At 49.6% G+C, this 24,339-nt stretch overlaps 1 protein-coding gene across 4 annotated transcripts in view; it reads right to left on the minus strand.

The window, feature by feature from the left end:
• Nucleotides 1-5,505: 5,505 nt before the first annotated feature.
• Nucleotides 5,506-24,339, minus strand: part of Mbtps1 (membrane-bound transcription factor peptidase, site 1) — a 51,104-nt gene continuing 32,270 nt past the window's right edge. Inside the window, exons 13-23 of one of the 4 annotated variants that reach the window (XM_087595326.1) lie at nt 22,267-22,455; nt 21,335-21,507; nt 19,723-19,838; nt 18,961-19,117; nt 18,192-18,316; nt 17,495-17,572; nt 15,441-15,581; nt 13,069-13,200; nt 11,388-11,514; nt 7,924-8,054; nt 5,506-6,321 (exon numbers count right to left, since the gene is read on the minus strand). In XM_087595326.1, the coding sequence (XP_087451452.1) occupies nt 6,125-6,321; nt 7,924-8,054; nt 11,388-11,514; nt 13,069-13,200; nt 15,441-15,581; nt 17,495-17,572; nt 18,192-18,316; nt 18,961-19,117; nt 19,723-19,838; nt 21,335-21,507; nt 22,267-22,455 (1,566 nt within the window). In that variant the 3' untranslated portion in view covers nt 5,506-6,124. 4 annotated transcript variants of the gene reach the window in all.

The raw sequence follows: 24,339 nt of genomic DNA on the forward strand, positions 1-24,339 counted from the left end.
ACTAAATGCCCGACAGCATCTCAGCAGGAAGGCCTGGGAAGGCTGTGATTCCACTGGCCCCCTGCCCTGTGCTGACAAGAGTCAGCACACAGGAAGTACTGTAGGAAGGAGGGAGGAGGGAAAGAAGGAAGGGACTCCAGAAAGAACAGGAAAGTCACTTTTACAGGTCTCCCCCCTGTGACAGCTCCTGGGGCAGATGTCATCTAAAGCTTCATGGCTTGAAACATCAGGGACTTTCTCTCTCTCTCTCTCTCTCTCTCTCTCTCTCTCTCTCTCTCTCTCTCTCTCTCTCTCTCTCTCTCTCAGGTCAGCCTGTGATAGGGCCATCCTCCCTCCGCAGGAGCTGGGGAGTGCTTTCTCTGGCCTCCTCATGGGGCTATTGATTGGTTCTCCTCCATGGCTATGGCCCTGTTTTCACGCACTAGCCTGGGGTCTGGTGTTCACTGGCCCTGCTGAGCTGAATAAAGGCCTTTCTACTCCACATCCTCCTCACTAGAGTGAGGCTGTGAAATCTGGGCCAGGTGGATGAATGCTACAGGAGGAGTGGGAAGTGGGGCAGGCCAGTGCCCTAGTTGGCAGGGAGAGGGGCCACACACAGTAGCACAGAGCTGACCCGGGGCACACCTTCCAGGAGCCAGGAGGCTCGACACCCCACTTCTACCCGCGCTAATAAGCTCCTAAAGAAAAAGATGAAAAGTGCTTGGCCAGTCAGTGGCTAAATCTTTGTGCTCCTTAATCAGGCTCAGGGGCTCAGGGCACTCCCTGGTCCCTGCCCAGGGTCCCTCATTAGCTGCCCATTAGTGTGCATGACTTAGAAATTGGCCACTGGTCTGTAAAATTCCATGATCTCTTAATTCTTTGGGGCTTTGATATCCACCCCCTGCTGCCCTCCCAGAGCTGCGTGACCTTTCCCAAGCTGTGAAGGGGACACCCTGCAGGGCTCCATCTGTAGCTAGGCGAGGGTGGGAGGCCACCCTCTGCTCAGCCCATTGCAGCCAGGCCCTCAGCACTGGAGCAGAAGACAGGCAAGGATGTGTGCACCCTGGGGATCCTGCAGGTGGTGGCTCGCAGGGCGCTGTTCTGGAGCACTGATGCCTTCAAGCCAGCTCCCTTCATTCTCCTGCTGGCTGTGTACTCATCCCATCAGGGGCTTCCTGAGGGCTGTTCTGTTCCTCCCCACAGGGTATATGATGAGGACTCTCACTGATGCTTACGAAATTCTTGATCCTGTGAGGTAGCTTGTGGGCGTGGGCACCTTATTGGCACTGGGGCTCTGGCTTGACCACCTATGAAAATAGTGGCTCCTGTCTGTGGTCATTCATGGCTAGCAAGGAAGGGCTAACAATAGCAGGTAGTGCTGAAAGCAGGGCACAGGTCACATGATATTGCCTAATCCCCCCAACCCCCCACTTTTTTTCTTTCTTTTCTTTTTTTTTTTCCGGAGCTGGGGACCGAACCCAGGGCCTTGCGCTTGCTAGGCAAGCGCTCTACCACTGAGCTAAATCCCCAACCCCAACCCCCCACTTTTTAAACCTCAGCCTCATAGGGAGCCTCTAGAAGCTGCCAGTACCAGTCAGTCCATCAGCACCCCAGGGTACACTGGTTTGATACAGGGCTCCTAACAGCCGTCTAAGAAAGCTTGAAATGTTGAAAAGAAGACACCATGCTGAGGAGATGGGGCTTCCTGGGGCCCCACAGACCGCAGAGGCAACCCAGTGAATGCTGGTGCCACAGAGCTAGGGTTGAGGATGGCGGGTCCCTTAGGCTTTAAGTGGCAGCTCACAGGAATCTACGGTCCCACTTTGGTAAACACGTGACACCTTAGGGATCACGTTTACACCAGTGTGGACTGACAAGGGCACAAAAATGGCTCCATCCTAACCTGTGGGCAGAGGGGAGGTCTGCAGATAAGATTCTTGAAATGGAGAGGTGGGCCTGGAGTGGTCATGTGACCACAGCAGGAGCCCCTCAGGGAGGTCAGGCCTGCTGAAACCCACTTAGATGTGGCCATAAGACCCTCGTCTGAGATCCTAGTACTCGCTTCTTCCTGCAGGGGCAGAGTGGGCAGAGGGTTGACTGGGGCAACTTTGGGGTCCAACACCCACACTGGGGTGGGCATCTTAGAGTCACCCATATTCCCGTAATAAATTCCAGTGAGCTCATTGGTCCAATAAGCCCTTGGTGTCCTACCCAGGGTGCATGGGTGGTTTTACATCTCTTCTCCGATGTTACAAGGTATCCTTGTAAGTGTGCAGGAGTGAATGGTCAGAGGTCATCAAGGGCGGAGTGGCAAGTCTGGGAGATGAGGACAGGCCACAGACTAGAGCTGTGCAGCAGTCACTGGAAGTGAGACAAGCAGGAGCCAGTCCTCCAGGAGCCTTTTCAGCATCCCTGCCGTCGAGCTAATGTAGGGAACAATAGTTGTTTGTAGGCCCCCAACCAGGTCATTTCTTCTGATCCTTGAGAAACCTGAGAGGCCTCAAGCTCCTAGGCTGGGTCTGTGGTTACTATCCTCCTGGGACCTCTTGTTCCCTCCCTGATCATGGGGCAGCTTCTGCAGGCAGTCAGTCCTGTCTAAAGAGGGGGTAGAAGGCAGATGAACTTAAGGAGGTTCAAGGAAGTCTTCTTAGATCCACTCTCAAGTTTACCAACTCTCCTGCCAACAGAGTGTCCAGGAAGGAACCTGAAGGCTAGGTAATCAAGAGGCCAGGGGCAGGGCACAGCTGGGACAGGGACAGGGTACAGAGTTAGAGCCTCTGCCAAGCACAGTCTCCACACCCACCATGGCCTACTCTGGTCTGTAGAACCAGAGACCTTCCCAGTGTCCCGGCTCACTGCTCTCTGGAGCAGGCCCACTCACAAGGATCCCCTGGGGAGGTCTGTGTGAACCTGTGAGTAAAAGGACGGGGACATAATCACCGTGTTAGCCACGCTCAGTGCTCCTAGGGGCTTAGGCTGGTTCCCAGTACTGTGCCCCTATGACCACTAATTAATTCCTGAGCACTTTCTACGCCAGTTCCCTTCCTCGTCCCAGCACCTTTCTCCTCCAGCCCTGGCAACAGCTAATCTACTTTGTCTCCATGGATCTGTCTGTCCTGGACATTTTACACCGATGCAGTCACGGGACCTGCAGCTTTTCGTATCTCACTGCATGTGGTCAAGGCTTATCACCCTGTAGCATCCTTCCAGACGATTTTTCCACCTCCTCCAAGATCAGCCCATCATCATGGAATCTGTAACTCGGCTCTAAGAGCACTAGGCATGTTTCCTGTGGCTTTGATCCAACCACTTCCAGGCACATCTAGAAAAGAGGCTGCAAGGTTTTACTATCGTCACTGATTCAGATCCTTCCGGATGGATTAGGGCAATGGCAAGACCCCAGAACTTGTGTTTCTAGGCTACTCCTCTGTGCTTTCTAGGAACCAGTGAATGAATCCAACATCCTATTAGGATGCATTAAGGGGATTATCTAGGGGAAATATGGACAACCCTGTGCAAGGTGTGGCTCAGCAGATCAAGGGCCCAGCCTGCCTCGCCTCATTGGGCTTCATCGCTCAGGCCAAATCAGTGCAACCCAAGGACAGCCCAGTGCTGCAGGATGTCAAGCAGCCACAGCTTGCTGCCCACTTCAGCTGGTGCTCAGGGGGGCAGGCTCGGCAGGTCCCGTCTAAGCGACTCTGGAGCTGGCCCACCCCCAGCTTCTGAACGTACAAGAATCCTGGCTCTTTGTATGTGTTTAGCATAGACAATCCCGAGTGTGTAAAGCCCTGGACACGGGTGTCCCATACAGAGATCAAGCGTGAGCTCCAAGAGCACACCCCACGCAGGAGCTGGCAGGGCTGGCCTTGAGGTGTTAAGGTGTCTAGAGAGGCAGAAAACAAAGAAGCCTGTGGTACCGCTGTCAAGTGATTTTGTCAAGCGTGCAAGGACCAGCTGTGCACAGGCAGGAGCTATCTGCAGTAACCAGCACGCTGTCATCAGAGCTGAGCTAGTCTCGTGCCCACAGTTCACCTTCACATGTCAATGTGAAGGGGGTGTCACTGGCTGTTTCACACATTGACCGAAGCCCAGAGAGGTCACATGAAGTTAGGACAAGCGGCAGAGAGATCTGAGCTGGAGGATTTCACACACTCCCACAAAACCTACACTACCTAAGATGAGACTGAAGTGGCCAGAACTCCCTGCCCCACTGCCTCAGTCCCCGGCCCCTCTCATTCCTGCTCTGTTGGGCCCTGTGCAATAATCCTAGTGGTCCTCTGAGCTGACGGCTGATAGTGAGCCCATGTGTCCGAGAGTGACCCAAAGGCTTCCCACTGATCACTCCTCCTTAGGCAAGTGGGAGCTACATGCAAACACAGGGTCCTCTGTTTGCTGACCTAGCCAAGGCTGCTTGTGACCTCCTGAAGTACCGGGAACAGGGGGCCCAGCACTTCACGGACCTTAGTAATACCTCTCAGACCAACAGCAGCTGTGAGAGTGAACCATGGACCTGCCAAGGGCAAGACACCCAGGGAATCCTCCTCCTTTCTCCATGGACATCCTCCTGCCCATGAGGCATGTATGGTACCCTGCTCAGACAGGGATAGCACGCTGAGGATGCTGGGACTTAGCATGCTTAAAGAAGCAAGTGAAGGAGGAAGCCCAAACCTGACCAAAATTAGTAAGTTTCCTGCTTTAAAGGCCACTCAGAAGGAGGGAATACACTTCAAGTCCTACCTGGACACAAAGAAATCTCCCAAGTCAGTAACAAAGATGCAAATGACCCCGTTAAAAATCAAGCACAGAAAACACTTATCCAAGGAAGACGCATAAGTGGCCACTTCGCCTCAGTACTCAGGACTACACAGTGACACCACAGGGATCTCGCTGTAGCACAGCAACCAGAACAGCAGACATGCATAGGTCAGGACACAGAGAAGCCAGAGTTCACACCGCTGGCAAAGGTGTGAACTACTGCATTGCTTTGCAAAGTTTGACAGTTTCTCCAAACGCATGATGTCATCCCTCCCAGGAAGACTCTCAAGAAACACATGCACGCATGCACGCACACACGTACACGCTCACTCCCCAGTACGTGAATGACCACACTATCCATAGCAGTTTGGCAGGTGGTCTACCCACGGGAGAATATTATTCAGCCATAAAAAGGAATGGCTCTGATACCTATTCTGCCACGGAAGAAGCATGGAGACATGATGGAAACACAAAGAAACCATCTGCGATTTCATAGAAAACACCACAAGCAAATTACAGAAAGCAAACTAGTTGCGGGGGGTGGGGGTGGGTAAAATATAGGTGACTGCTAACAGGGTTGAGTTTCCCTGGGAGTAATAAGAATGTTCTGGAGTTAGGAGTTGAGTGGCACTGGTCATGTTACCTAGCGAGAATAGCAGGGCTCACCAAAGCATCACCTGACATGGACATTTTTGCAGTGTATAAACTAGCTGATACAGACCTACACTGTCACAGAGAATGAGATGGTGCAGAGGTCTGACACATTCCAGCTTTGTAAGGTTATGCATATTTATTGAAAATTTCCTTCACCAACAACGGTGAAATCCAGACCCCAAATTACAAAACATGGTGGCAGTTGATAGTTATAAAAAATAAAGCGAAGACCTGCATCTCCCACATCTGTGCACGTTCCCTTCAGTTCATGTGTCCTCTCATCAAAGAGGAGGTCACGGAATCTGATTCCTCAGGATGTCGCTGCACTTGACTGACAAGAGAACAGCTCTGCTTCCAGACAGCACAAGTCTTTAAAGTGACTCCCACAATAAATATAGAAAATAGCCTGTAACCAGCATGTCTTCGCTTGGTCAGGGTTGTAGCATTATGTAGAAAGTATGTCCCGACAGCCCTTCCAGGCTCTGTGTCTTTGGTGCACTGTCACTGGGCCTGATGCCACCGGAGGCTGAGCTACTGGGCACCTTCGGCCAGAGCCAAACACAGTGAGGCACTGCAGGATGTACCTCATAGACGTCTGGGCAGAACACACTAAGCCAGCCACAATCCAGAGATAGGGCTCCTTGGAAACAGGCACTTCCCAGGATGCTCTCTGATGCTGTGTGGCCACCAGAGGGGTTCAAAGCTTGTCAGCTTCTGTGTCTGGCCACTGTGATGATCACACTGACGGGGTCCTTGCAGGGTGGGCCTGCTGTGCAAGTTGTGGACGCTTTGCCCTGGGCCTCCTCCGCTTCGGCCGGCTCTTGGCCTTACTGATCTGTACCACGAAGAAGGCCAGGGCCACCATGGCTCCAAGGAAGGCAAAAACAGGGATGGTCTGGCCTACTTCCTGGTTGTAGCGGCCAGGCATGATCCCTGCAAGAGGACAGTGACTGGTCAATGGTGCCACAAAACTTCAGCTACAGCCTTTCTGAGAATCAGAGATGAAACACTGACTCTGTTAGTTGGGCCAGCAGGGCAGACATCATTTCTAAGTGAGAGTTAAGTAGCCAAGGCTGCTAACCACAGCATGGGTGAGAGGCATTTTAGACCGTTTCTAATCTTGGCTTGTGTGGGGACAGACAGATCTTGATCAGCCAGCTTGCATCAGAAGGGCCTGGAGAAGTTTCTTTTCCCAGAGATCAATAGATATATACTAGTCTCAATGCAGGGAGGAAGAAGATAGCACTAGAGTCCTACAAGCTAAGGAAGAGTGAGGCAGAGAGGTACCAGAGGCCTGCTGGCCATGTCCCTATGGGCAATGTCCTGTGAGGTTCAGAGAACCTCAGGTTAAGTCAGTGACACTCTAGCCAGACTGTGCTAAGGGCTCCCGAGTCCACTATTATTGGTGGACTTTACAATCTATGTGTTAGGCCTTCAGGACCTTAGTTACATCATATGAAGCACCCATCATTGACCTCCAAAGACTGGGTACCTTTTCCCAGCCAATTCCTGAAACCCAAAGAAAACTTTCTTGGAAGCTATGACACACTCTGAGGATGCTGTAGGAATTTCCAGAATAAAAGGACCGTATACACTCAGCTAGAGGGACCTGGGACCAACTCTCCCAGCTAGAATATGGGACCCTGGAGTAATAAATATGCTCAGGCCAAAGCGATCATCCAAACAGATGGCAGGATGGGTCACCTCAGGAGCCTGGTGCAGCTCAGCCAGGTGCCAGTCCCGCTGTCAAGACAGGCTACATAAAACCGAAGACCCCAGGGGCCAGCATAATAGATAAACCTCATAGAGAAAAGTTGTTTCCTACAGTCCATAATAGACATCTGCTTGCAGAACTTTAGCAAGGAGCATCCAAGTTACTCTGGAAAATTTTACATGTACCATGTAGCCAACACACTAAAAACAGGTATGCAGGGGTTGGGGATTTAGCTCAGTGGTAGAGCACTTGCCTAGGAAGCGCAAGGCCCTGGGTTCGGTCCCCAGCTCCGAAAAAAAGAAGAAAAAAAAAAAAAAAAAAAAAACAAAAACTAGGGGCTGGGGATTTAGCTCAGTGGTAGAGCGCTTACCTAGGAAGCGCAAGGCCCTGGGTTCGGTCCCCAGCTCCGAAAAAAAGAACCAAAAAAAAAAAAAAAAAAAAAAAAAAAAAAAAAAAAAACTGGTATGCAAAATATGTATATAGAGGAGGCAGAGATGGCTCAGGGGTTAACTACCCCTGTCATTGTAGATAGAAGACCTGGGTTTGCTTCCCAAACTCACATGATGGCTCACAACCACCTACCTGTAACTCTAGTTCAGAGGGCCTGAAGAAGAGGGCGCCAGGCATACAAGTGATACACATACATGCACACAAATATTCAGACATGTAAAGAGAAACATTTTGTAAATTAAAATGAATATATAAAATTTTCTAAGAGAAATGGCTTCTTCATTTCTAGGCCTGGCTTTCCCCCTTGGGCAGGGGAAACACCTAGAAAGCCACCGCAGAATCTAGCCCAGCAAATGCCATCAAGGACTCACCTCCAGGAATGTCCCAGGCACCACTTTCTCCAGGGGACAAAGGTCTCACTTGAGGGCGATTTGAGCGAAAGTTGGGTAACACTACTTTGTCCAGGTCAATGGAGAGCAGCTTCTGGTGTTTCCAAAGATTACTTCCGGGAAATAGATTAAAATTAAAGAAAATAAGCAGCTGCCTTCATCTGGGATGTTTAGCAGATACCCAGCAAACTGCAAGCAACCTAAGGGCTATGTGAGACCCTCCACCTCTGCTCACCTGACCGCCAGCAGAGCAGCCAGAGCAAGCGAGTGCTTCCCGGTCCTGGGAAAGGCACAGGTCAAATTCACACACAGGTCAAATTCACACACAGATCACAGTACCCGAGGAAGGTCTGTCCTATGGGATGTATTTATAGCACAGCCCACCCAAGCCCATTTCTGTTCAACACTGGGAGCACTGCAGAGCAAGGCAAGAGGACAGTCTAGCCTGGAGCTCTGGAAGGAGCAGAGGTAACTGCAGCAATGGAAAGCAATCAGTGAAGGAAATGCACAACTGTGGTCAGAGATGGGGCCAGACCCTCGGCCCAGTGGATTGAGACACAGCACTCACACGACAATAGGACAGACCTGCAAGTGATCAAGTACTGAAGAACAGGGAAGCAGGAAACATCTGTCTGCCTGAGGTAACAAAACCTGTGTGCTGAGCTGCGGGTACTTGGGTGGGAGGAAGGCATCACTCATCTTTGCTTCCTCTATAGGCGGAGGAAGATGGTTAGGTCAGTGCAATTAGAGCTGAAGAACACAGGGACTGAAGTACTGTGAACAGCAGTGGGCATCCTGCTGTCATCTTAGGAAGAGCTACATACACCAATGGAAGGAAGGTGTTAACAAATGAAGAATTCCTCATCTTCCTGTAGTCAGTCCACCTAGAAAGTGTTGGTCTGTGTCTTCTCCACTTTGGTTGAGGGAAGGCACAGGCAATCAGTCTGAGCAGCCAGAGTGAGGCATGATGCTTGTCACTAGTGAGGGGTGGGACCCCAGAGGCTCCTCTGAGCACAGCTTGGCCAACTCTGACACAACTCCCTCAGCACGACTTAATGCTACTGCTCAGAATCAATCTGTCTGAAATGTTAATAAACAAGGTCATAGAACCTGGGGCATCTTAGGCTCCCAAGTATGTTGCTAAGCAGACAATCAAAAGGTCTCCTGTACCTTGGAGCTGGTAGTGGGGACTGATTGAACTTCCTAGCAGGGCACTGAGGTAAAAGCACTCACTCACGTTACCATGGGAATCTCACAGCACTCTGATGACGGATGGGGGTTCTGCCTTGTGTCAATGTTCCCACAGCAATGACAGCTAAGGACACCTGATGCCCAGCCAAGAACTGGGAAAAGCCTCACCTCACAGAGATGGACTTGCCCTTAGTATGCCAGCCTGCAGCTGTCTGACACTGGATCAGATCTCCTGGAGATTCAGAATATACCCCATCTAAGTCTCTGAGGACTGAAAATAATTTCCCTCAAGATGTGACATGTGAGATATGAGAGCAGTGCAGTGATGTGGTAGAGAGAGGGCGGCTGAGAGCAAGTCAGAATTAAATTCTAGGAGCTGGGCACTATCAGCACCCTGGAGAGACTTAGAGTGGGAGGGATTATCTGATGTGGCCAGCCTGATACCACAGGCACTGTTATCTGTTCTCAGAGCCGCGAGCTACACTGGGAGAAGAGCTGGGCCTCTGCCATTCTAGTTAACATGGCTGCTCTCTGAACATAAACTGTCGATCATGTCTAGGTCCTAAATAAATAAGGACTCAAAAATGGAAATAAATCACAAGTTTTAAATGATGCAGGGTGACTGGAATGGAAGAGCACTCCGCAATGGAAGCTTCTGGAAGAACACTGCTGCTAAAGATCAAGCAATGTGTACGGCTCTGTGTGAGTGCACACATGTGCCTAGGCATGTGCAGCAGAGGTCAAGAGTGGTGTCTTCTTCGTTCTTGATTGGTTTAGGCAAAAAGTATCTCATGACACCTGCTTGCTGTTTCGCCTAGACTGGCTGGCCAGCAGGCTCCAGGCATTCTTCTGTCCCGACTCCAACACTGATTACGGCACACGCTGCTGCACACAGTTCTTTTAACTAACAAACAACAACACACCCCACGAGTTCCAGGGACCAAGCTCAGGACATGGCAAGCTCCTCACCAAGCCACCTCTGTGGCGCCAACTTTCTTGTTTCCTGTGACAGATATTCTAAGACATGGTCCTTGAGCAGCACCCTGAGGACCTGAGCTCATGATCATGAGTAAAGAACACAGACTCCCAACAGCAGACCAGGTTGTCTCCTCACAGCATGGATGGGGACCCACATCTGTCCATCACTGAGCCAAGAATAGTGGCAGCTATGAAAGGGGAGGGAGAAGAGAGGAGAGGTACTGTTCTCTAAAGGAAGCCTCACAGGAGGGATTGAGAGAGGAGCAGTCACCTGCCCTGCAAAGGGATGTCTACAGGGCCCTGGGACACCAAGTCCTGTTAACTTTCTTCCATCTTGTCCTGCTTAAGCAAGATACCAGAGACAGACGGAGGAGCATGTTGGATAAACAGCGTGGCTTGCCTGGATGCATAGAAACTGCAGTGGGAATGTAGACCTGAGAAACTGAATGGGACAAAGCAAATGTGATAGTTTGTAATGCTTGGCCCAGGGAGTAGCACTACTAGGATGTGTGGCCTTGTTAGAGGAATTGTGTCACTGTGGGTGTGGGCTTTCAGACCCTCATGCTAGCTGCCTAGAAACCAGTATTCTCCTAGCAGCCTTCAGATGAAGATGTAGAACTCTCAGCTCCTCCTGCACCATGCCTGCCTGGATGCTGCCATGTTCCTGCCTTGATGATACTGGACTGAACCTCTGAGCCTGTAAGCCAGCCCCAATTACATGTTGTCTTTTATAAGACTTGCCTTGGTCACAGTGTCTGTTCACAGCAGTAAAACCCTAACTAAGACAGCAGATGAACAACATGTCAGGTGAAGGCAGAGCCACACAGGGCACACATGAGTGTATTACCTGTGTACAAAAGCCACAGCCTATGTGGTATGCACTTCTGGCTGGACTGCCACAGCAGCAGCCATACCTCCTAGGAGCAGCTTCAGCCCTGGGAGAACCACCTGCACGCCATACACAACACTCTGGATAGGAAGCACAGCTACAAATGACAGCCTTCAAATCCTGGACTGGAGCTAGAGCTTAGCTCCTACTCAAGAGACAGCACTTGGCCGGATGCCATCTTTCTTTCCAAGGCACTCTACTGTAGGACACCAAAGCAGTACGCTTCCAAAGATCAAGACAAGGGGCTGTTCATTTCCACAATTGTCAGAAAAGAGAACTAGATCAGATTATTTAACAATGATGTCAGCAAAACTGCATTCCCTCCTATAAAAAAGGGAATGAATCATGGCCCTGGGGAACAACGAGGACTACACAGGCACACACTGACCTGGGTGCCGTCTCATTCAAAGGCTGTGGCTTGGCCCACGACAAGTGTGGACAGGCTGGAAGGGGCCGAGGTTTCGGGTCTCCCAAGTGGGCCTCAAGAACTTTGGAGTAGCGATGAAGGTGGTTTCCTGAGATTGGCAGCCGTGAGAAAAAGACAGGAGATCACCATTGTAGAAATACAGGAGAAAAGGTGGCTCTGAGTGACTGGATATCTTTCTGGTGGCAGTCCCCTGTGTTATGTTATGCTACGCTTGCTCCACATGCTTCAGGACCACACTCGACAAGGTGCCTGGTTACCTTCACCACAGTACACTGTACTGGTTTTCAAGACAGGCATCTCTGTGTAGCCCTGGATCCGCCTGCCTCTGCCTCCTGAGTGCTGGGTTACAGATGTGACCACCACTGCCCAGCTGGCTTTTACATTTCTCTCATCTGTGCTACCCACACCACAGCTGTCCACACACAGCTGCTGAGCAAACGGGATGAGTGCTGCACCCCTAAGCGATTTTTAAACATTAGATTGAAATATATTATCAAATTAAATTTTACCTTTTCTATTTTGTGTGGTATGTGTACATACATGTTCGTGCATTACGTGTGTGTGTAGGCCAGAGATCAATGTTGGAGGTCATCCTCACTCTAAATTATTCTCATGCAATCTGGAACTCACAGCTAGACCAGCTGGCCAGTGTCTTAGCTCACCCAGAGCTGGGGTTACAGACATGCTCTGCCGCACCCAGTGTTTATGAGGCTGCTGAGGAAGGATCTGAATGGAAGCTCTCGTGCTTCTACCTCCCAGCCCTCCTTACACTTTGATGTAGCTGTTGAGATTCCTTTCTTCTGTTCTGGCTTTCTTTTATTTTGAGATGGGGTCTCCCTGTGACACCAGTCTGGCCTCCATGTAGCCTCTGCCATGGCCACCCAAGTGCTGGGACATGGGTACAGAGCCGCATGCTGGCTGCTGCTCTAACACTCTAAACAGCATCTGCGGACCACATCCTTACTCTGCAGACAGTGCTGCCAGGAAGAGAACATTCGGTCCTCTGAATACGTGAGCCCAATCCGCCCAGCCCCTGGAGTGCAGAGAGCTGCAGGCTCACCTCACATGGCCCAAGTGACCTGAGGTAACTGTTTAACCTCTCTTCTTCCTGTTTCTTTATCTGCACACACAAATGAATACTATCTCGTTTTACAGGATTACTAAGAGGCATTTGTAGCTAATCCTTACAATGTACCCAGCCAAGTGCCTGTGCCCAAAGAGTACTTGACGACCCTGTGCCTTAGAAGTGGCGAGGACTCAGTAGCTAAGATTGTTGCTGTCTTGCAGAGAACAGTTGTTCAGGCCCATGACCTCAGTTGGACGGCCTACACTCCCTGCACCTCCAGCTCTATGCGGGCTCCGATGCCGCCTTTTGGCTTCTCCAAGTACTTGAACACGTATGTACCTATCCCCATACACAAAGTATTTTAAATGATGCTGTACTCCAGGAGAGTGCGCACACATAGGGCCCAGAGTCTCTGTGCACCCTGGGAAGAGCGGATGAGCCCTCTGAGGAGCTATCAGCGGCTACTGGGCAGGACCCACAGCTCTCCCTAAAGGGCAGGTCCCTGGACTCACAGGACTACATCTCGATGTGGCACTGAGGTGGCTCAAGTCTTGGCTGAGGCACCAGGATCCTCACCTTCCATCCTTTCAGGAGGGGCCAAGCCAGCCCCGCTGGGTGGGCGCTGCCGGTTCCCTGAATGGCTGAGGCTGGGAGGGGTCACACCATAGGATGTGTACTGAAGGAGTGCATCCAGAAGCCAAAAGCAGTCTGCAAAGTCACAGCACAACACTCAGGAACAGTGTTTCTGTACTCTGATGTCAATTCTGCTTTCTGCTTCCTCAAGAGGGGCTGGGGCTGCTTCCCCCAGCCCACCCCCATGCCCCCAGCCGCGTGCCCAACAAGCCGTCCGTCACATACTCACATGATGTCAAGTGAGCCTTTCGACCATTTTCACTGGTCAAGCCACAGGCTGTAATTGGGCAGTGGAAGGAAAGGGTGGGATGGAAGGTCTCTAAGAGATGGGGCAGGAAGGAGGAAGACGGAGGAGGGGGGGGAGGAGGGGGGGAGGGGGAGGAGGAGGGGGGAAGGAGGAAGAGGGGGGGAGGAGGAGGGGGAGGGGAAGGAGGGGGAGGGGGGGAGGAAGAGGAGGAGGCCAAGATGGAGCAGAACCATGTAGCCAGGAGAGATTCCCAGGAGCAAGGGTCTTATAGCTGGGGACTAAGTTAATATAGTGATAGATCTGCCCAATCTAGGCATATCGTTTATAAATATAATAACTCGATTGTGTGGTTTATTGGGGTTGCAAATTCTTGCAACAGAACCCTTCCAGGAAAACAGGAACATTAGCTCCCCTGAAGAGGAGGCTTGGAAGCGAGAAGTTTAGGTCAATGTGTAGCTGACGCCCCCAACCAGGCTCTCCTACTTTTGAGAAGAATGCTTTCTCCACAGGCAGGGTTCCAGCTCACCCAGGACAGTCTGTTCCAGTACCAGCTGGCTGTAGGTGGGTTTGACTCTATGTCCCAGGGCCCTGGGTAGCCAGACTGGACCACCTGCCTGAGTGTCACACAACTCTAGACAGCTCATGGGCAAAGGCAGAACAGTGCTCATTTAGGGATGGCAAAACCATATGACACCCATTGAAAAAAGAATGGCCTCCAAAAAGGAGTGCCAAGGACATGAGTTGCTACCAACGACCCGAAGCCATCACAGGAACAGGAAGTAGGTCTGAACTATGAGGGAACATGCACAGGAAGGTGAGGCAGAACCAGAGGGGAAAGTGTACCATGTGAGGCAGTGGGGACAGTCAGCTCCTCTCTGGACATCTGAGCCCAGCTATAAGAACACGAGCAGCTGTCACTCAGAGCTGCCCAAGCTTCCTTCCTTGTCCTGTCTCTAAGTCTATCCCTCCCTCCCTCCCTCCCTCCCATCCCTATGTAGCCAGCCCAAATCCCATTAGCACCCATTTGGATGACAGCAGTTTTGTGAGTGGGAAAGGTTGTTAAGTTTTCTGCTCAGGAAGAGCATGCACTTCTGGCCAAGTGCCAAAAGCCCCAAGGACCCAAATAGCTGCCATCTGAAATGTACAGCACGGACAGTCCCTTTAGGCACTTAAAATTTTAATAAAGACTCTTAACAGGAGAGCTCAGATCTTAAAGAGAATTTCTGTGGAAATAAAACATTAATCTCCTATCTGCTGTGACTTTAAACCTTACTTTTAAAAACCAATCACATTCTAAGGATTTATATAAGCTTCTGAAATCCTGTCAACATCAACTTGAAATTGGGGAAAGGTGCAACAGCCAGCATGTGCCCACACCACCCCTGTCCTGAGCATCCTGCAGTGTCCAAGATAAGACTTGAGTCTTGGTTTCCCAGCATCTTTCCAGATAGGGACCTGCAGCATTTCCACTGTTCCCTCCCTAAAGTAAGAAAATGGAGTCTGGAGGCAAATACATGAGCTGCGTACTTGGAGAACACAAGAGACAGCTGTGGAGGAGGCACAACAGGAACTCTTTATGTCCTATCTTTGAGAAAATAACAGAGGCCCCTCAATTGACAAAAGCTCTTAGCACCCCAAACTCTCAGGCTTAGGGGAGAGCAATAAGCAGCGTCTCTAAGACACAGGGCTTGGAAGAGAGGCCAGACCATGGCTCATACAACCTAGCAAGAAGCCTGAGAACGGCAGGACCTAGGTCAACTGGGTTAAAGGACTTTGTCCTAAGCAGCTGAGAGTGACGCTAAGGTCTGCAGAGGTTGTGTGTCCTGCGTGTTAAAACCTTCAGGGATGTGCAGAAACGTCCCAGCGGTCAAAGCACCCATCTATTGTTCAGCTTCTGGCCAGTCATTCCAGGAACAGAGGAAAGAAGAGGGCTGTGTCCTCAAATCTTCAAGCCTGTGACTTTCTTATTCTGGCCATGCTGGGTACTGACCTCAGAGCCTTGCATGTCTGAGGCAAAGTGCTGTGCCACTGAGCTACTGCCCAGCCCTCCTCTGTGCTCCTTTCTTACCCTTCTGTCTGTGACTGTCATCCAAGCAGTTGGAGTCTCCATACAGCACAATCCGGCCTCCACCTTCAGCTGGAATCTGATATAGCCCCAGAATGGGGACATTGTCGACAACTGCTGTCTCTTGTTTTAAGACTTCCAATCCTGCCGGAAACAAGAGAATAGTAGTGAGTTCTCATGAGAAAATTGCTGATTTTCTAGTTGCCACTTAACCTGAAATTTGACCTGCCTAAGACTAGCAAAATTTAACAGTCAATCAAAACAGTACGAATCCTGACAACAGGGAAGCATTATTTTAAGCGTTATTAATTTTGATTTTAACAAAATCCAGCTCTCATAAAACTTTATTTAAAATGTGTGCCCATCACACGTCATTTAGAAGTAAGAACAAGCCTTAGCAATAGAACCTCAGACCTGCCAAGCAGACAGCACAACTTGAAATGCTCAATGAATGGAGTGCCCTGGGCTGCTGCTAACAGCAGAGTTGCACTGTTTAAGCTACGCTTGCCTTGGCACTAGCATGTGTCAGACAGCATGAGAATCCAGGAACCTGCCTGGACATCAGCTCTGAAATCCCCAAGTTCTGTGTGAAACAAGGGGTTAGTATGACAGACATTTAGCCCCACAGCTACACAGAGTTCTGATACTTTGTTATATTTCCCCCTTTGTTGTTCTATTTGGTGATACTGGGGCTTGAACCTAGGGACTAGGTAAGCACATTGCCACTGAACTGCAGTCCTACCCCTTTCCTAAGGTCAGCTAAGACAGGCTGTCCTGCCAGGCCCGGGAAGCTCCTGGCTCTCCTGGCTCGCTGTAGGAGTGGTTTAGGACGAGCCTGGCCGTCCTGATCGGCAGCTTTATTGCTAAGCTTGGAGCCTCTCCTGCTCTAGTGTAACGTGCTCTACAAAGTCCTACCCTCCACGCAGACTATTCAAGTTAACATCAAGCAGCGACTTTTAGACAGTAGTAAAACACAAAATAAAGGATGCATTATTAAATCTCCTGCTACCTCCTTCTCCAAATTACTGAACTGCAGGAGGCAACAAGCAAGGTAGGAGGCCATGGCTCTTAGCCCTGGAAGTGGTAAGCCTGTGAGAACATTGAGAAAGAACTAATTTACAACGAGCTGGACCAGGGGCTCAGAAGATAAAATCACCATGAGCTTCAAGAGGCCTCCTACAGTTAAACTGAAAAACCTAGTTTCACATTTTCAACTGGTAAAACTGTCTCTCAGTTACAGGAAAATAACCATCTTGACGGTGGTGTGGCTGGTCACTCTGAAGATAGGCTATCAGTTTCCAGGAGGAAATGGTTCCACCAGCACATGGTCACAGGCTGTCACATGAGACATGTCTTACAGCTCAGAGTCCCAGTTCTGGAGTGACAGTCCCACTGCCCTGCACATAACTTTCGGAAACTGTCTAGTTTGTCCTGCTCCTCCCGACTCAGCAGGATGCTCTGTGGACCAGGGGACTGTTTATGGTGATTTCATCTTCTCAGCCTACAGCAGGGGGCTGGCCCAGGCCTGAGGGATGTTTGCTGTGGGTAAACAAGTCAGCAAGCAATGCCTCCTGAAAGGAAAGATGGCGTTTTAACCTATGGGTTTTCACCAGGTTGAGAACTCTCAAAATCGAGACTATGCCATAGCAACACGCTTAACACAGAAGACCCCTTCGACTGTGACAAAGACCATCTTGAGCCCCATCCTGGAGAAACGCCTCCCCCTGCCCGCCCCCACTTTGGGCAGACTATACACTCATTCTTCAGCAAGAGTTTGTCTTGCTCATTTTGGGATCCCCAGAATCCATGCCACAGTCAGCACTGTAGAAATAATACTGCAGTGAGTTTTACCAGGAACCAGAGAAGAGGGAAGCAAAGCCTGGCCGTACTAATGGTAACAAAACATGCTGAGGACTGTGAGGCACACATGGGACGCACCAAACACTACCAAACCCGACGCCCAGAGGAGTAAGAGCAGTAGATAAAGTACACAGGGAAGCTGGAGTGGAGCGGGGGAGAGAAAGGGCAGTAAGGCTGTGAACAGCACTTTTCTTTACCTTGGTCCTTGAAAGTCTGTGTGATCACCACACCATCTTCTGGAAACCTGGCAATGCTGCACCCCGATGCATAGTACACTAGAAGACAGTTGCTCACCATTAAGGGAGAAGAGATGCCCAACACTCACTGACCAGCATGCACTTCACATATGGTCTATCACTCATGTTTAGACATTTTTAACCTGATGAGACGAACAGCTATTGCCTGTTACATATCAACTACAAGTAATCATTTCAAACTTCAAGTGAAAAATGCTGGTAACATGCGGTTTCTAAAGAAAAACTGTAAAGTATATAAACAAGCTTTTTTGTTTACTAAAAATAGTTTTGTTATATATCCCAGAGTGGTTTCAAACACCCGTCAGGCTCTTGGCTCCAAGTGCTAGGACTACATGCCCAGTCTGTGTGGTGGTAAGGGCGGAGCGCAGGGCTCTGCGCATGCTAGGTAAATACTTATCACTGAGCAACACGCTCCGTTCATTTTCCTGCAGTGATGGCAACTGAGCCTGGTCCTTGCTCATGCAAGACGAGTGCCACGGAGCCACAGACCCAGTCCCAAGTGTGCTTTTTTAAAACACTGATAAGGCCTTTCTACACCACCGCTCATTTACGAATCCCATCTCTCTGAAACCCAGAATTCAGAAGCACGTAGCTCACACCCTCACTTTTGCCTCTACACACAGACACAAAGCCTTACTGTCGTGGTTTGCCAGGGCAAACTCCCCTTCATACAGGCCGTCACTGAACCCCATGTTCCACACAGACAGCAGCTCGTTTAGAGCTGGGACGTTGGCTCCTCCAGTATCTGGCATCCACCACTGCCTGCAAATGTGGCAGGAGATACAGAGAAGGCAAGAATTAAAATCCTCATATACTCTTCTTTCCTTGACAAAATCCAGTCCACAGATAAAAGTGTCAACTTAAACTGGCTGCTTGGTTTGAAAACTATGCCAGCCTCCTGCTCCAGCCAACTGTGTGGCTTTGCACACAGACACGCCAAGGCTCTCCTTTATGGGATGCAAACCAGTGCTTCACTGGCATGCGATCCAGACAGGCCCAGTCTGCGTCTAGGAGACCAGTGCCGCAGAAGCAAGAAAGGAGCAGATATGCTAAGATCCACAGGTAACACATGACACTGCAGCAGCACCCCAGCACTCAGCGTCACAGGTCTGGGTGACAGGTCCTCTGTTAGGTGCATGTGAGTTTTCTTATGTTCAGTACGAAGGAGGCAAGACAGAACAGCATGAGACAGAAAACAAAGAAGAGGTGCCTGGGCTCAGCGAGAACAATGCCCCTTAGTGAGCACTGAGTCTAGCAACCTCTGTCTCTCTACATGGAGTTTCTTGTATGCAGACAGGAGCTTCCTCCACCCACACTCCATCACTACCTAGAAAGACAACCCCAAGTTACGACAGTCACACAACAGCTTGCTGGGGAGCTGTCATGCCACTGCCATGCAAACATACCTTGTGTTTTCATCGTAAAACTTCACTTTTCTCATAACAGAAGTGTTGTACCAGTCACTGAAGACGACAAGGGAAAGGCCATTGTCCACGTCCCTCCTCAGCTTAGCAATCTCCTCAGGGAAGTACTCTTCCTCACTGTCCACCATAAGCAGAGTGCCTGACAGAAGCAATGCCACACCTTGAGAACTGTCACTGCTGAGTGGCAGAAGACAATTCAGCAGTGCCACCTCTCACTGGTGTCCTGCCTCTAGGAGTCTGGCTGGTGTCAGCCTGTACCACGACACAAGGAGGGAAGACACACAGTGGCCAGCAGGCCACAAGGACCAGCTAACTGTGTTCTTTGGTTTTCATATTTGCTCAATATAGTATTTATCATTTGCTTAGGAAAAAGAGTAATGTATAGTGGTAGCATTTAAAAAAAAAAAAAAAAGATTGGGCCAGCAAGATAGCTCAGAACATAAAAGCTCCTTCTGCCGAACCTGATGTCAGTCAGGATCCATACAAAAGTGTGTGTGTGTTTGCATGTATGTATGTACACACACACACACACACACACACACTCTCTCTCCCCCCCCGCCCCCCACCATCAGTTTTGTAGTCAGCTGAGCATTCCGGCCACTGGTGAGCGTGAACATCACGGGGAGCCTTACTCTGCACCTCCACTTTGACACGGGACCATCCACGCTCCCTTTACCGGCCTATGAGTGACCATGGTGGGAATACTCAACACACACTGAAGATCTGGCCAGCAAGGCTGCTCACCGTACTGCGTGGCGTCAAAGCATGTGAATGGGGCACCAAGCACCTCCACAAAGTAGCCCATGCTGCGCAGATGCTGGTACATGTCCCTGAAGTTGGTGTGGACGTGGTCGCCATTCCTGTAAAGCAACAAGTGCACTGTTCAGACGAGCACTCTGCAGGGAATGGCAGGAGCACAGGGCTGATCTCTTCCGGGTCCATCACCTGGGTCAAACAAGCTAAAGCAGTGACGAAAGAGAACTGCGAGAATGGCATGGGCCATGACAAAATGATGCCAGGACAAGGCTCAGTGTCCGGAGCAGCACTTCAGAGGCACCCAGTAACTTAACAGAAGCCACCTGCATGTGACAACCACCATGGGGTGCAGAGACTGGCATATTCTGTACAGGTTAAGCACATGCTTATCGCCTTGGCTTGCTTTCCTTCTGAAATAGGCTCACTCTTCCTCTGCACAGCTAGATCAGTTGTCTAAATGCCTGGCAGAAAACCTAGACTCCATCTCCTTGCAATGCCCACCTGACAGGCTCCTGTGCAGGGCCATGGCCTTGCCTGGTGTCAGTTTCTACTACCTGGCTTTCAGGAAAATCTTAACTTTAGAAGGAAATCGGGGGCTAGAGACAGCTCAGTGGTTAAATCAGCTATTCTTACAACGGACCCAGCACCCATGTAGCAATGCACAACTCCATTTCCAGAGGAACCAATGCCCTTTTCTGGTCTCTGTGGGCACCAAGAATACAAGTCATACACAGACATTCATGCAGATAAAACCTCTATACATATAAAATTTAAATGAAAAAGGCAAATATGATCCTGAACCAGGATTCTGATTTCCAGAATCCTAGTCAGAATCCTAGTCAAGCCGGAGTGGTGGTACATGCCTTTAACCCTGGCAATAAGGAGGAAGATCTCTGTGAGTTCAAGGGCAGCTGCGTCTAAAGATTGATTTCAAGGCCAGCCAGGGCTGCACAGAGAAACCCTGTCTCAAAAAATTAAAAATAAACAAAGCAAGAATAAAACAAAATCCTGGTCAAGTGGTTTGATACCTTTCCTGCTCACACTTTCAACATGGAGCCTAAGCTCCACTCTACACTAAGAGAAACAAGCCTGCTTTGAGGCCAAGAGAAAGGCCACCTAGATGTCCTGTAGGAATAGCACTCAGGACAGTGCATGAGGGAAAGGAAGGGAGGCAACCCCAGCCTGGGAAGTCATGTAGCCACACAACTCCGGCACGAGAGCAGAGAGGAATACTCTGAGGTAAGCTGGGAGGAGCACCTGCTTTCAGAAGATCATGGTGGCCAGCATACAGTGGATAGAACACAGGGAAACAAGAACAACAGAACCAGGACCTGTCAAGAGGAAAGACACACCACCCAGGCTTAAGACAGAGCTAAAGAAGGCCACATATGGGAGGATGGAGACAGAGTCGGACAGTGGGACTGAGCAGACTTGCCACTGCCTCAGTGGTAGACAAGGAAATGAGACAATAGAGGGTAACGTCAGTTTCTGCTGCACACGTGCATGTTTAGAAGTTGGTGTCATCACAACACAGGCTCCCAACAGTGCCAGGAGCACACACAGCCCAGGGTGACAGTGTGCAGGTGAAGCTGCTGCTCACCAGTCTAAAGGATCATTCTTCATCCGCAAGTTGTCCCTGGGGAAGTAGCCGGGTGGGTAGCGGAGGTTGTGGTACTGGTCCCAGAGGACTCTCTTGCTCCGAGGAGGGGTGGGAATGATCTTCACCTTGATGGGCAGCTTCACTGTGGAAGTATGCTCGGCACCATTTTTTAACTGAAAAAGTTAACAGATAAAACAGAAACTTGAAATATAGCCCCTTTCTGAAAAAATCTTAGTTTAGGTTTTAAAATACCTTTTTCTTTTCCTCTTCCCTTTGTTTCTGAGGTAAGATCTCAAACTCAGGATGTGGATTCCGGATGCTGGGATTGCCCGTGGCAGTACCACAGCACAGTTACAAAAGCTGATTCTAGGGATTGGGGATTTAGCTCAGTGGTAGAGCGCTTGCCTAGGAAGTGCAAGGCCCTGGGTTCGGTCCCCAGCTCCGAAAAAAAGAACCAAAAAAAAAAAAAAAAAAAAAAGCTGATTCTATTAACCAGTTTAAGTCACACAGTTTAAATGTAAGAGTGTGTGGCAATAACGTATACTCATGTGCTGCAACCAATTCTCTTCCCAAGAAGAGGTGAAGACTTAAAGTTCAGGCATTTTATCCCTAAAGGCCACTAGAGCCATGTAAAGCCAACCCCATATGTCCTACCTGGAGACCAATTTCAGAGGCACTAATTCTGAGCTTGAAATTAGGCCCAAGAAAGTCCTGTCTGTCATGATTGTGGCAGCAGAGCCCAAAGCAGAATGGGGTTTAAGAGCAGCTGCTCTGGGGCAAATCCTGGTCCACGGCTCATGGCCATGAGGCTAATCCAGTCAACCTCAGTGGTTCATTAAATGGAGACCCTCAGCTCTCAGTCTATTCCCCACCTCTGCTCTCCTGGCAGGAGCTGGTAAAGAAAAACAAGCCACTTCCTGGTGCACCCTTACTTCCGTCTCTGCTGGGGAAGCCACTGTGATCATGATGTGGCCCTGCGCGATGCCTTCCCAGGAAGCTGCCTTCTTGGTCACAGAAATGGAGATGGCAAGGTAACCTGACCAAGGCCACAACACTGAGGAGTAGGAGAAGGCCACTTCAATGTTGTCTCCATTCTGTGGTAAATAGGGTCGCCACTCAGGCTGCAGAAAAAGAAAGCAGGTCAATAGTGAAGTGAGTTGTGTGGAACACAAGAGTGGGTCCTAAGTGAGCTGGCCTGGCTGTTGAGGGCTATCTCAGTGCTCTGGATAGATGGAGTCTTGAACATAGACAGGACGAGAGCTGTGCCTGCTCTCCAAGGTTATAAAACTGCCCATTCTGTAAGAAAACAGTGTGTGTGCTCTTGTCAAGAGTTCTCTTGTGTCAGATGAAGAGAACTGATACAAATGACACCTTTAGACTTGTCCTCAGTGTCACTGAAGTGTCACTGATGCCAGCAGTCACCAACCAAATCCTACAACTACTGAGTGAGTGGCGCCTGGAGGAAGGTCTGTGAACTGGCTGTAGGTGACTGCCCTGCTATGTGATATGCATACCTCACCATGGGCCAGAGGGGAGAGGAGGAGGAGGCAGGAAGAGAGCACTTGGAAATCATACAGACCTAAGTTGCTGACTCCCTCACAATCCACAGTGCCCCAGAGCCAGGGCAACTGCCCAAGTGACTAGGCATAGCAAATACTAATAAAAAAGAAAAAAAAAGGAGTTCCGGGAAAGAAGACCCTGCAGGGTACAACACCAATCTCAGCTTTAATGACTACTTTTAGGCCATTGGTTAGCAATGGAGAAAAGAAGTCATCACTCTTTTGCAACAAACTTTAACAGATGAACAAATTCAAGGTTTAATCAGAGTTAGTAGAATATTAGTATAAATATTAAAAAAGCATAGAATTAGTCTAAAAATAAAACTGACTTCTGTAAGGGGGAGTTATAGTTTTTCAAACAACAGAAAAAAAATCACACAAGAAAAAAATGCAGGGAGCTGGAGAGATGGTTAAGAGCACTGACTGCTCTTCCAGAGGTCCTGAGTTCATTTCCCACCAACCATGTGGTGGCTCACAACCATCTGTAATGAGATATGATGCCCTCTTCTGGTGGTCTGAAGATAGCAACAATGTATTCATAGACATACAATAAATAATTTAGTCTAAACATAGAAAAAAGAAAAAAATGCAACAATATAAAAATGAACAACTTTTATAGAAGTGAGGATTAATAAAACCACCACAAGAAGTCATATCAAAACAAGAAAACAATGGCCTGGGAGTGGAGTGGTGAGAGGAACTCTAAAAAACAAAACAAAAACAAAAAACCAGAAAAGGAGATCTTTTCTAAAACATAGAGACACTGTAGCAGCAGCAGCAGGGGAAACTCCAATTCCAGTAAAAAGTAAACAAGGAGACACAAAGGTAATTGGCACTGAGAGACATAATCAATAAACACAGAGGTGCCCACCCCAGATAGCTAGCTGTCTCACACATCTGCACTAACCAGGTCATCGAGCTCTAAGAAGCACAGGCGCAGGTACAGGCACACACGCGTGCAGGCGCAGGCGTGCGCAGGCACACAGACACAGACACAGACACACACACACACACACACACGCACACGTACACGCAGAGACAGAGACACACACACTTTTTACAAAGTGGCACTATCCACACATCAGAGTATCACTCAGCTATAAAAAGGAGCAAACCACAGCACGACACATGAGGAACCTTGAGAACATTTCAGTGAGAAGAGCCAGTCACAGCAGGACACAAACCATGAGTATGGACTGTTTCAAGCAGGCAGATCCAGAGAGGAAAAGCAGACTGAGCGAGGTGTAATCCCAGCATTTGGGAAGCAGAGGCAAGGGCATGTCTGTGAGTTGGAGGCCATCCTGGTCTATATAACAGTTCTAGGGCAGCCAGGGCTACAAAAAGATCCTGTCTCAAATACAAAAGGAGGGGAGGGGAGGGGAGGGGAGGGGAGGGGAGGGGAGGGGAGGGGAGGGGAGGGGAGGGGAGGGGAGGGGAGGGAAAAAA

This window comes from Rattus norvegicus, chromosome 19 (assembly GCF_021556685.1).
Source record: "Rattus norvegicus strain SHRSP/BbbUtx chromosome 19, alternate assembly SHRSP_T2T, whole genome shotgun sequence".
NCBI classification, from domain to species: domain Eukaryota; kingdom Metazoa; phylum Chordata; class Mammalia; order Rodentia; family Muridae; genus Rattus; species Rattus norvegicus.